This window comes from Salmo trutta, chromosome 31, assembly GCF_901001165.1.
Source record: "Salmo trutta chromosome 31, fSalTru1.1, whole genome shotgun sequence".
In the NCBI taxonomy this organism is placed as follows: domain Eukaryota; kingdom Metazoa; phylum Chordata; class Actinopteri; order Salmoniformes; family Salmonidae; genus Salmo; species Salmo trutta.
In genome coordinates this window covers 13,622,478-13,635,018 of record NC_042987.1, presented here as the reverse complement: position 1 = coordinate 13,635,018, position 12,541 = coordinate 13,622,478, and the positions used below count along the sequence as shown (strand labels likewise).

Sequence of the window (12,541 nt, the reverse complement as noted above, 5' to 3'; positions counted from 1 at the left end):
AGGATATGCATATTATTGATACCATTTGAAAGAATCATTTTGAAGTTTATGGAAATGTGAAAGGAATGTAGTAGAATATAACACAATAGATCTGGTAAAAGATAATACAAAGGAAAAACCAACCGTTCTTTTGTATTTTTTTCATCTTTGAAATGCAAGTGAAAGGTCATAATGTATTATTCCAGCCCAAGTGCAATTTAGATTTTGGCTACTAGATTTCATCAATGTATGTGCAAAGTTTTAGACTGATCCAATGAACCATTGCATTTCTGTTCAAAATGTTGTATCAAGACTGCCCAAATGTGCCTAATTTCTTTATTAATAACTTTTCATGTTCAAAACTGTGCACTCTCCTCAAACAATAGCATGGTATTCTTTCATTGTAATAGCTACTGTAAATTGGACAGTGCAGTTAGATTAACAAGAATTTAAACGTTCTGCCAATATCAGAAATGTCTATGTCCTGGGAAATGTTCTTGTTACTTACAACCTCATGCTAATTGCATTAACCTACGTTAGCTCAACCGTCCTGTGGAAGGGACACCAATCCCGAAGAAGTTTTAAGGAATCTTACCCCTCCCTTCCACATTACATAGCTGTCCCTCCTATACTCAATGTTATACAGTGGGAGGAAAAAGTATTTGATCCCCTGCTGATTTATAACATTTCTGACATGCGTTTTTCTGGATATTTTTGTTGTTATTCTGTCTCTCACTGTTCAAATAAACCTACCATTAAAATTATAGACTGATCCTTTCTTTGTCAGTGGGCAAATGTACAAAATCAGCAGGGGATCAAATACTTTTTTCCCCTACTGTACATCCCCTTTATGTCCAAGGTCCCTGAGGGTTACACATAATGTTATTGTACAACCCTATAGTTTCAATGTCAATTATTATTTTACACAGTTAGTTATATTTTATGTATCACATTTCACTATTGCCCGTTCCCGAATGAGTGAATCTATTCTAATGTAATCTAATCTATTCTTTGTTCTTAAAACAACGTGCACAATTTCACACAGTATGGATGAATGCACCAGAGCCATAATATGAAAATGTACTCATTAAAATCTTGTTGGAATATTACTGTTATTATTCATCTTAACTGTCTGTGACTGTAGGAGCTGATCAGGAACAAGGCCAGGAACGGTCAGAACTGCTGCCTGCTGGAGGAGGCCTATGCCATGGTTTCATCACTGCCTCAGCGTTCAGAGAACACACACCACGTCTCCATGATAGAGAACTACCCTGCCACTCTGGATGTATTGGGGGAGCCCATCAGACAGGTAACTCATCTGGAAATAATGTCAGAGTGTCCTATTGAGGTCAGAATACCTATTTTACAAGAGGAACCTGACCAAAAGGACAGCTCCAGTAAAACCATAGACTGAATGATGCCCACTTTGGGAATTGGAGTCTTTGACTAAGGACTTACATATTAGAGCTACTGTATCAGTTGGAGCCTAAATAGTCGAATTTGTCTGGAGTCGATATGTGGTGAGTTGTGATTTGTTTTGTGACAGGGACCCTTCATGATGTGGGAGGGTGCACCTGGGGTAAGGTCCTCCTCCAGAGGCCACCGTCGACACGCGTTCCTCTTCAAAAACTATGTCATCATCTGCAAATCCAAGAGAGACTCCAACACAGACACCCAGGGCTACGTCTTTAAGAACATGATGAAGGTAAGAGTCTGTTTATTGCTCTTTCTGTTATACATCAGATCTCTCAGCATGGCCATCCACTGAAGCAAGGCACTAAAGACATACCATCAAATTCCAATCAGGTATTCAGGGTTGACATAGTAAAAGATTCTTGCTGGTGGAGAGAATATATCGTCATTGTCACTCTTAATATGACATAGAAAGGATTTACGAACAGAATAAATGAAGTCAATAATTTGTCTCAAGGATGACTACTGTTTATCGGTCTGTCTTCCTCCCTAGCTGAACAACATAGACGTGAATGAGACAGTGGAGGGTGACGACCGGGCCTTTGAGATCTGGCACGAGCGCGAGGACTCTGTCAGGAAGTACACGCTTCAGGCTCGCACCGTCATCATCAAGAACTCCTGGCTGCGAGACCTCAGGGACCTGCAGCAGCGTTACACCATGCCCGGCTGGAGTGAGTCTGACACACACATTCACTCAGATCAATGTATGTAGCCATGTTATTTTTTACTCTTTATTTTTATTTGTTATTCACTGTCACTATTTGTATTTTTTGTTGCATTTTTTATCTTATCTTTAACTAACTATCTTTAACTTGGAAAAGGACCCGTAAGTAAGCATTTCACTGTTAGTCTACGAAGCATGTTACGAATAACATTTGATTTGAGATCCACCCGACACACACAGCACATGCACAAACACACATTCAGTCAGATCCACCCGACACACACAGCACATGCACAAACACACATTCAGTCAGATCCACCCGACACACACAGCACATGCACAAACACACATTCAGTCAGATCCACCCGACACACACAGCACATGCACAAACACACATTCAGTCAGATCCACCCGACACACACAGCACATGCACAAACACACATTCAGTCAGATCCACCCGACACACACAGCACATGCACAAACACACATTCAGTCAGATCCACCCGACACACACAGCACATGCACAAACACACATTCAGTCAGATCCACCCGACACACACAGCACATGCACAAACACACATTCAGTCAGATCCACCCGACACACACATCACATGCACAAACACACATTCAGTCAGACCCACCTGACGCACACAGTAGACAAACAGAGAGGCATAGTTTGACGACATAGCACATTGTGATCTAACCTTTACCATCAAACAAGTATATTTTACAAACTATAAAATTGCATACCATTATTTGACAGGTAATTGAATAAAATGTGTCATCCCTCCACATAGATTGTGTAAATTCATCCCTTATCTGTCCAGGTATGCCTGACTTCGATGAGCTTCTGGCTGACTGCACAGTGGAGCTGGGACAGACAGTGAAACTGGCCTGCAAGGTTATTGGAGTACCCAAACCTGTGGTCACCTGGTACAAGGGTAAGAGACGCACCAGCGGGACCACTATGTGTGTGTGTGTGGTGTGTGTGTGTGTGGCGTTTTAGAATATCAATGAACTACATACAGTAACATACATGGCACGTTTGTTTTTTTCTACATACTGTGGTCACACTGCATTAATGTAGAAACATCTCATGTGTTAACACTGTTTCCTTCTCTGATGACAGATGGGCATGCGGTGGAGGCCGACCCTCACCACATCATCATCGAGGACCCTGACGGTTCCTGCACCCTGATCCTGGACAACATGACAGCTGATGACTCTGGACAGTACATGTGCTTCGCCACTAGCACCGCAGGCAACGCCAGCACCCTGGGGAAGATCACTGTCCAAGGTCAGTCTCCATTACAGAGGGGATATGACACTAACATTGGGCTTGAACTTGCGAAAGTGAATATAGCAGACTACTCATGAGAATCATGGATATTCATCAGAGGAGGCTGGTGGGAAGAGCTATAGGAGGACGGGCTCATTGTAACGGCTGGAATGGAATAAATGGTTTCCATATGTTTGATGTGTTTGATACCTTTACATTTATTCTATTCCAGCCATTACAATGAGCCCGTCCTATAGCTCTTCACAGCAGCTTATAGTTGGGGATACTTTGCTTGTCCATGATGATAATTGTTATTCTTATGAGAGAAGAACACTATTTTTAAGAGTGTGTGTGTGTGTGTGTGTGTGTGTGTGTTGCAGTGCCTCCTCGTTTCGTGAACAAGGTGAGGAATGCTGTCTTTACCGTTGGTGAGGATGCTCAGTTCTCCTGCACCATCCAGAGCGCCCCCAGCCCCAAGATCAGGTACAGTACACCCCACCACACCCCTCTGATAGGCTCTTCAAACTGACAACTTTTTAATTACATCGGACTGTGGCATTTGTTTCTAATTGCTGCCGTCATTATGTTACCCATTTTTAATGGTTAATAAGTATACATAACATAATGAATAAGTATTCAAATAAACCTTTTTGAGAGCTCGCAATAAACCGTTTTGTGTGTTTTCTGGCCAGGTGGTTCAAGGAGGGCAGGCTGCTGACTGACCAGGAGAAGTATCAGACCTACAATGAGTCCCGTAGTGGAGTACTGGTGCTAGTCATTAAAGGCCCTACGGAGAGAGACCTGGGACATTACGAATGTGAGGTAGGCCTATAATTCACCACACCTCAGTTAAAGAATATAGGGCCTGTTTCCCAGGCAGATAAAGCCTAGTACTGGACTGAAATGTACTTCCAATAGACAATCTTAATTCAGGACTAGGCTTAATCCGGGTCCAGGAAACCATTCCATACAGTTGTAAAACACTGGACTTGCAAGCCACCTCACCGGAATTGCTGCCGATCTAAGTGTATCACTTGGGAATGATCAATATCAATGAAAACCACAGAGATAAATAGTAGAAGTAACATGCAACAGTGTTTACATGCTGTGGATGTTTTGCATCCAATGCTTTGCTCTTTCTAAAGAGGATTGTTTTTCGCGAGAAATGACCATTGATAAGATGAAGCCATTGGTTAAGTAACCCTAATGCATTCTCCTCCCTGCCCATCCCAGTTGTCCAATCGACTGGGCAGTGCTAGGTGTGCAGCTGATCTGTGCCTTCCTTCTGCTGTGACTAGGAGAGGAGAGCAGGCGATCACCATCGAAGGTAGGAATACTCCCTTTCATACATATACCGTGGTGCGTTGGTTTAATCATTTTCCTATTTTACCGGGTACTTCAACTGTAGAGAATGTAATGCTTTATGCCACAATAATTCAAAGAAAAAGATGTAACATCAGTTCATCAACAATTTAGATACGGTAGTCTTCTGTCATAAACGTTAGCTAGCTATTTATTTATCTGGCTAACTCCATAAGCCCCGTCCTGCTTTCCTTGTAGTCACCGAGCAGGAGACTAAAATACCAAAGAAAACCATCATCATGTAAGTGTGACCAGCTTATGAAGCAGGCTAGAAGAAGCATGTATACTTGTGCGTGTCCCCCTTTGGCCTCTGCGTGCATGGCCGTGCAGTATTTGAACCCGGAGTGTGAGAGGGACTCAACCCCAAATATAACTTCCAAGGAGCCGGCATATTGAATGCGTAAAGAATTGTCATTAATCTTTTTTGTGTCTAGTCGTTTTCCTTAACTCATGTACCATCGCAGGCAAAGCCTCTCATGACATGTTTGTATGAGTAGACAAGACTCCATTTTGCTCTCTCTGTGTGTATGTACACGCTAATTAACACCTTGCCTATGTAGGCCTAGTGTGAAAACAGCATGCAAACAAGCTGTTCTATTCCTCACACACCTCTGCTGTCTCTCTCATACCCTCTGTGCTGTGTCCCTGTCGTTCTGACCCTGAGCAAGGCAATTTACCTATTGTTCCCCGGGCGCCGAAGACGTGGATGTCGATTAAGGCAGCCCTCCGCACCTCTGATTCGAAGGGGTTGGGTTAAATGCGGAAGACACGTTTCAGTTGAATGCATTCAGTTGTACAACTGACTAGGTATCCCCCTTTCCTTTTCCCTCCAGAGAGGAGACCATAACCACGGTGGTGAAGAACACCCGTATGAAGCGTCGTGGCCTGTCTCCATCTGGGTTCAACCGCTCCCAAACCTCCACCCCAGATCTCCCCACCACCCCCACGGCCAGGCAGAGGAGGCAGGCTTCCGCCAACAGGAAGACCACCATCCCCACCCTGTACGTCACGGAGCCCGAGGGGGCCGCAGGGGCCCGTGCTGCGGAGAACAAGTGGGTGGAGGTAGAGGAAATCATTGAGTACAAGGTCAACAAGTCGCCCAGGCCCTCCAGGAGAGGTGTCTCCCCAGCCGGGTCGGAGCGGGCGCACACCTCATCCTCCACCCGGCCACAGAGGTCCGCAAACCCTAACGCCAACAACTCCAACAACAACCTGGTAGAACTGCAGAACCACTCCGAGCTGCAGGGGGCACAGCCTCTGTACTTGGACGATGAGGAGGAGGAGGACGTGGTTGTGGATGGATCCGATGTCGTCCCTGGAATCAGTGGAGAGGCCTACGAGGTCTCCTCGCTTCTAATTCCTAACGACCATGAACACGAAGAGGATGAGGCCTGGCTACAGGAGCAGCAAGTGGCTTTCATCACAGAACCGGATGACGAAGACAACACACCTAGGAAGCTGGAGCCTAAGATCCTGACCCAGGGCGGTCGCGTTCTCACCCTGGAGGACCTGGAGGACTACGTCCCCAGGGAGGGGGAGACTTACGGCTCCTCCAACACCCGTTCATCACCTCCCGAGAGGCCCTGCGAGATCTCAGTGCTCCAGAGGGAGATTGGGGGCTCTGCTGTGGGCCAGCCGGTGCTGCTCAACGTAGGGAGGCATGTGGTGATGCCTAGGGAGAGGCTCAGGCCGGGGTTCTTCAGCCGCTTTAGAGATCACCTCTCAGGAAGCATGTTCTCCCCGGCCACCCCCCACCACAACTACAACCACCACCCCAGCGGAGGTCAGTCCAGGAGGGAGATTCCCATCCAGGTCAGCCACGCCAAGCTAGAGGTCAAGCCGTTGTACTGCTCTGAGGTGCAGAGAGTGGAGGGAGTGCAGCAGAGCTACAAAACCAAAGTCTACACATCAGTGGGCAAGCCAGTCACTCTTCAGATTAGCAAGAATAACCCATATCAAAACCAATAATTTAGTGTGTGAAAATAAGTAGCTGGATTAGAACCAAGCAGATTGTTGTTATTCTGTGATACGTACAATAGCCCTTTTAGTCTTAAATGGGAACATTTCTAGTTAAGTGTTAAAAAGCATATTCTAACATTGCATTTTACTGCAAATGGCGAATCATTCCATTTTCAAGCAACCCAGCTAAAAGTAAAATGCAAACACAGGAAGTCAGTCGTTTGGCCAGACAGAAAGTGGATTTTAAAGGACAAAACATCATGTTTAGGCTAAATGATTTCCGAACGCCATTGTATACTATCCAGCCTTCAATTTATTGCTGTCCTTTCTTGACACAAATTTGATTTACTGAAAAATACAATAATTATGAGTGTTGCAACATGGACTGACACTATTTTCAAGTTCAAAACTCCATCTGCTTTACCCTCAGGCGACAGATGTTTATCATTTTAAATTCTTCGATGTTAAACTTCTGTCCTGTAGGAGAACATCAGTGTACAGCACTATACACTAAGTGTACAAAACATTAGGAACACCTTCCTAATGTTGAGTTGCACCCCCTTTTGCCCTCAGAACAGCTTCAATTTGTCGGGGCATGGACTCTACAAGGTGTCGACAGAGTTCCACAGGGATGTTGGCCTAAGTTGACTCCAATGCTTCGCACAGTTGTCAAGTTGGTTGGATGTCCTTTGGGTGGTGGACCATTGTTGATACACACCTGAAACTGTTGAGCGTGAAATCCAGCAGCGTTGCAGTTCTTGACACTCAAACGTGCGCCCGGCACCTACTACCATACCCCGTTCAAAGGCACTTAAATCTTCTGTCTTGCCCATTCACGCTCTGAATGTCACACATACACAATCCATGTCTCAGTTGTCTCAAGGATTAAAAATCCATCTTTAACCTGTCTCCTCCCCTTCATCTACACTGATTGACATCAATAAGGGATCAGTCTATGTCATGGTGTTCCTAATGTTTTGTACACTCAGTGTATGTCTCTCTGTTGTTTCCAGCTGAAGTTGAATGAACAAAGAATATCCACGTTGACTTGTAGCATATCAGTTTGTACATAGGCTAACTCCTGTGGAAGGAGAAACTGTTTGTCTCTCGAACAGTAACTGACCAAACCAATGACTTCAGCAACAAAGATGGTATTGTACAGTAAAGAGCAGTCCGATTTGAAATGTGACAGAGAAGTTGTAATTCTGGAATCCACCCCAAAAAGAATAACTTTGACAAGATGATAGAAGTATAAGAGCATTGATTACTGAAGTTGCTGAATTGTGTGACACGTTGACAATGTTCTCTCAATAGCAGTCACTTGAGAATGCAGATTAAAGCCAGACACATGGCTCATTGAATTGTACTTCGGATTGGGTAGTCTGTCCTCCTATGCAGAAGAAAGTCTCAAATGTTTTAAACATTTCTAAATGGTCAATTACATGTTGTGCAGAGTTGATACATTTACATGAACTGTATATCACTTGTGGTGTGGAATGATCTAGGTCTACGATTGTGGTATACAGGTCTCATATAAAAGGGTCTCAATTTACTTCAGGTTATACATCCAAAACATGGAGCTATATAGGATAATGAATCTTGTCCTGGGTCATTTGTTTTATAGAAAGCCAACTCTTCATTATCAGTTTGTTGAGAGCAATGACCAGTGGATTGACTTTAGACCATTTTTAAAGTATTTGTGATTACTTTGGAGTAAAATGTAATTAAAATATGTTTAGAAAAGTGACAGCATGATATGTATTAGCTGTTTGAAAGCTGATTTGAGTGTTTATCGGATTAACACAATGTCATTTCAATCCTTTATTCGGTTCAGGTGAGAGCAGTTGCATAGTTAGGAGTGAGTCATTGATCACACTGGATTTAAGAACTTTGTTGCAATATGTTTTAAATAGTGAATTACTGTTTCCCAAAGTAAGAGTGATGTTTTATGTTATTTTAAATGTCTTGTAGAAGCATTGAAATACTTATTTACTGTAACAAATTCAACATAAAGCACAAATAGGGTTTGACTGCCTGCACATGTTTAGTTAATGCAAATAAATGTTGAATATACTTAAATAAATGAATTGCAACTGAAGAACATGATCAGCCTGTTTTATTCACTCCTGGTGAACGTGTGGGTTGGTTTATATCAGGGATGGACAACTCCAGTCCTCCGGGGCCAGAGGGGCGGGCACACTTTTCCCCATCCCTAGCAAACACAGCTGATTAAACTTTTTGCATTCTAAACTGAAGATCATGATTAGGTGATTATTGGAGCCAGGATTGTTTGCTGGGGTTGGGGCAAAAGTGTGACACCAATCAGGCCCCCCGAGGACTGGACTTGCACATCCCGGGTTTTATATAAACAATTGGTTGATAAATCACTGAATGTAAATGTTTGTGCATTGTCTTCCTTTAGTCCAGGGGTAGGCAACCCTGGTCCTGGAGGGCTGCAGGCACTTCATGTCTTTTGATTTTACCGACCTGGAAGACCAAGTGTGTTGAATTTAGGCAATCACTGAACTGATCCATTGGCTCAGTTGCTCAGGCATAGTGCTTAGTTGGAACAAAATCCTGCAGTACTCCAGGAACAGGGTTGCGAACCCCCCACTCTAGTCTATATCTTCAGCTAGATTGAATCTTTAAGATAAACTCAGCAAAAAAAGAAACGTCCCTTTTTCAAAGATAATTTGTAAAAATCCAAATAACTTCACAGATCTTCATTGTAAAAGGGTTAAAACACTGTTTCCCATGCTTGTTCAATGACCCATAAACAATTAATGAACATGCACCTGTGGAACGGGCGTTAAGACACTAACAGCAGGCAATTAAAACTTAGTCTGAAAAAGAAAGATGCCCATCTGCGTGAACGTGCCTTAGGCATGCTGCAAGGAGGCATGAGGACTGCAGATGTGGCCAGGGAAATAAAATGTCCGTACTGTGAGACGCCTAAGACAGCGCTACAGGGAGACAGGACGGATAGCTGATCGTCCTCGCAACGGCAGACCACGTGTAACAACACCTGCACAGGATTGGTACATCTGAACATCACACCTGCGGGACAGGTACAGGATGGCAACAACTGCCCGGGTTACACCAGGAACGCACAATCCCTCCATCAGTGCTCAGACTGTCCGCAATAGGCTGAGAGAGGCTGGACTGAGGGCTTGTAGGCCTGTTCTCACCAGACATTACCGTCAACAACGTTGCCTATGGGCACAAACCCACTGTCGCTGGACCAGACAGGACTGGCAAAAAGTGCTCTTCACTGACGAGTCGTGGTTTTGTCTCACCAGGGGTGATGGTCAGATTCGCGTTTATCGTCGAAGGAATGAGCGTTATACCAAGGCCTGTACTCTGGAGCGGGATCGATTTGGAGGTGGAGGGTCCGTCGTGGTCTGGGGCAGTGTGTCACAGCATCATTGGACTGAGCTTATCATTGCATGCAATCTCAACGCTGTGCGTTACAGGGAAGATATCCTCCTCCCTCATGTGGTACCCTTCCTGCAGGCTCATTCTGACATGACCCTCCAGCATGACAATGCCACCAGCCATACTGCTCGTTGTTCAGGGACACATTCCATTTCTGTTCATCACGTCAGTGGAACTTGTTCAGGTCAGGTGCTTGGCCTTCAACCTGCCATAATGTTCCACCTGCCATAATTCTGCCATAATGTTCAGCAAATCATTGGCTGTTTTCAGTTACTGATTGAAAACTGGATCACTACATGTATAAAATAAAAGGATATCCAGGCAATATAGTTTCATTATTTGACTTTACTACAGTTGTAAAACACATACATGAAATGTTACTAGACATACATATTTGTAAAACAAGGACTTGAAGGCTGGATGAATGGTCAATATCTGGCCAATGTAAACAATTATACATGCAAAGCAGGGCTTCAATCTACATCGGGGAAGCTCAGCTTTATAGCTTGATTTAAAATTAAAGGCCTATGTTTCCGCTTTAGTGGAGACTGCATTCACTGTAAACGCTGCATATGTCGGCTCAAATTCTATCAATTCTTAAATTCTATCAATGAATCTAACGCTTCAGCTTTAGACTGTATCAAGCCTTAAATCATTGAAAGGTTGGTTAGTGAAAAAGTCAAATAAGTTTCATTAAGTAATTTGTGCAAAGTAATGAATTTCATGTTCAAAGGGAGATCAAATACAAAAGGACAAGAAGCAGTGGCGCATTAGTCATGGGCCACAGTAGCCTATGTCAAATAAAAAGTTACTAATGCACTCAATTTGGGTTGTGAATGGAAGTTGCCTTGTAAAACTACAAACTTAAAAGACATCAAAAGCTGCTGAGACAATGTAGACTTTTTTTAAGACCGTTTTTTTGTGGAATTCAATGTAGCCAGTTTCAAGTGAAGCCGATGCTCCGTGTGCTTAGTTCTGAGCTTTTCTTTATTCTCCTTTAAGGACCGACACTATTTGCTCCATTTATTTAAATATTCCATTGACCTTTTATTCTCATTCAATTGTTTTTGTCCAAAAGAACCCACTGCATATTATACTACAGGTGAGATTTGTAAAATAATGAACAAAAAAAACATATACAATATAAAAGTTTCACGCCTGTATAACAGTGAACAAAAATCAATTCGGGGTAAGCCGTGGTCTCAGGATGTGCAGCTTCCTGTATAGCTGTTCTAGTGATTAACATGATTGTAAATCCTAATTGGCAATCTGTTGTTTTATTGGTAAATTAAGTAATTCTATCATTTCAATAGTATGGTAAAACCTACAGGGAAACTTCAAACAGATTGCTTCACAAACACACAAGTTGACTAGGATCCCTAGCAAACAGCAGCTAGGCTACAGTAAGTTCCTGAGATCGGCTATGAATGTATATGAATGGATGGTGCTTCCCTGTATGACTACGCAAGGGCCAGAGTTAGCTAGTGCCCAAGCCCCTGGCATTGTGATTGATTGTTAGCTGCTCTATGTTGACAATACTGTTAGTCAACAATCCCTTTTCCCTACATTTCTGGCTATAGCTGTGGAACTGTGTCGTGGCTAATGACAACCAACGCATTTCTGTACAACCACATTTTCAGGTCAGTTCTGCTAGACGAACAGGACAGCAATGTTCTAAAGCTGTACTGACAGGGCCAGACTTTGGGGCAAGCCATGACATTTGCGAACATTCCATACAAGTATCTACTCTTGCTGAGCACTAGGTGGAATGGGTCTTGTTATTATGGTCAGAGTGAATACAAATAGAATGCTTAGGGGCTATAATACTGGTAGATGCACAGAAGAATGACTTAGCGGCAGAAACTCCTGTGTGCAGTACTCCTTCATAGTAAAATAAAACAAGCAAGTCCCAGGTTAACCATTAATGGAGTATTTTTCTTTGTGGATCAAAATACAACAACTTTGAAACTGCCCACCAGCCAAATAAATAAATACAGCAAAATAGTTCACTTCTATCTTCCAAATATGTAAAAAGATGTTCCTGCGCACTCAGAAGGCTACCATCTGTGGTTCGGGGCGAGGCAGGTTGTTTGGAGTTCCTTCCAACACCGGTATCTGACGGAATGTTCAGGATTGGAATAGGAGGGCTGCCATTTTGTAAGGAGTGGCCAGGATGGCTGTCAGGTTTCTCGTCGCTTAAGACAAGTTGTTTTTCTGGACTTTTTTGATTTCCTGAAGAAAGAAAGTAGGTTTGAGGATGACATTTTGGAGATGGTGAAATTCAACACTGACAAATCTATTAATGATTTACTGACAAATATCTATTAAGTTAAAAATGGTGCATATGGCCCAGTCCATCATACCCAGCTCTGTTATGTCGCTACAAACTC

The 12,541-nt window shown here is 43.3% G+C and overlaps 2 protein-coding genes across 13 annotated transcripts in view; one reads left to right on the top strand and one right to left on the bottom strand.

The window, feature by feature from the left end:
* Positions 1 to 8,817, top strand: part of obscnb (obscurin, cytoskeletal calmodulin and titin-interacting RhoGEF b) — a 102,644-nt gene extending 93,827 nt beyond the window's left edge. For all 10 annotated transcript variants that reach the window (XM_029725335.1, XM_029725339.1, XM_029725337.1 and 7 more), the window contains 10 exons: positions 1,124 to 1,288; positions 1,526 to 1,684; positions 1,946 to 2,123; positions 2,944 to 3,057; positions 3,246 to 3,413; positions 3,776 to 3,878; positions 4,088 to 4,217; positions 4,629 to 4,722; positions 4,956 to 4,998; positions 5,591 to 8,817. In XM_029725335.1, coding sequence (XP_029581195.1) covers positions 1,124 to 1,288; positions 1,526 to 1,684; positions 1,946 to 2,123; positions 2,944 to 3,057; positions 3,246 to 3,413; positions 3,776 to 3,878; positions 4,088 to 4,217; positions 4,629 to 4,722; positions 4,956 to 4,998; positions 5,591 to 6,725 — 2,289 coding nt within the window. In that variant the 3' untranslated portion in view covers positions 6,726 to 8,817. The remainder of the gene's footprint in view (positions 1 to 1,123; positions 1,289 to 1,525; positions 1,685 to 1,945; positions 2,124 to 2,943; positions 3,058 to 3,245; positions 3,414 to 3,775; positions 3,879 to 4,087; positions 4,218 to 4,628; positions 4,723 to 4,955; positions 4,999 to 5,590) is intronic.
* A 1,661-nt stretch (positions 8,818 to 10,478) lies between these two features.
* The window catches only part of LOC115169585 (guanylate kinase), a 33,414-nt gene continuing 31,351 nt past the window's right edge, over positions 10,479 to 12,541 (bottom strand). For all 3 annotated transcript variants that reach the window (XM_029725331.1, XM_029725330.1, XM_029725332.1), the window contains exon 7: positions 10,479 to 12,383. In XM_029725331.1, coding sequence (XP_029581191.1) covers positions 12,348 to 12,383 — 36 coding nt within the window. In that variant the 3' untranslated portion in view covers positions 10,479 to 12,347. The remainder of the gene's footprint in view (positions 12,384 to 12,541) is intronic.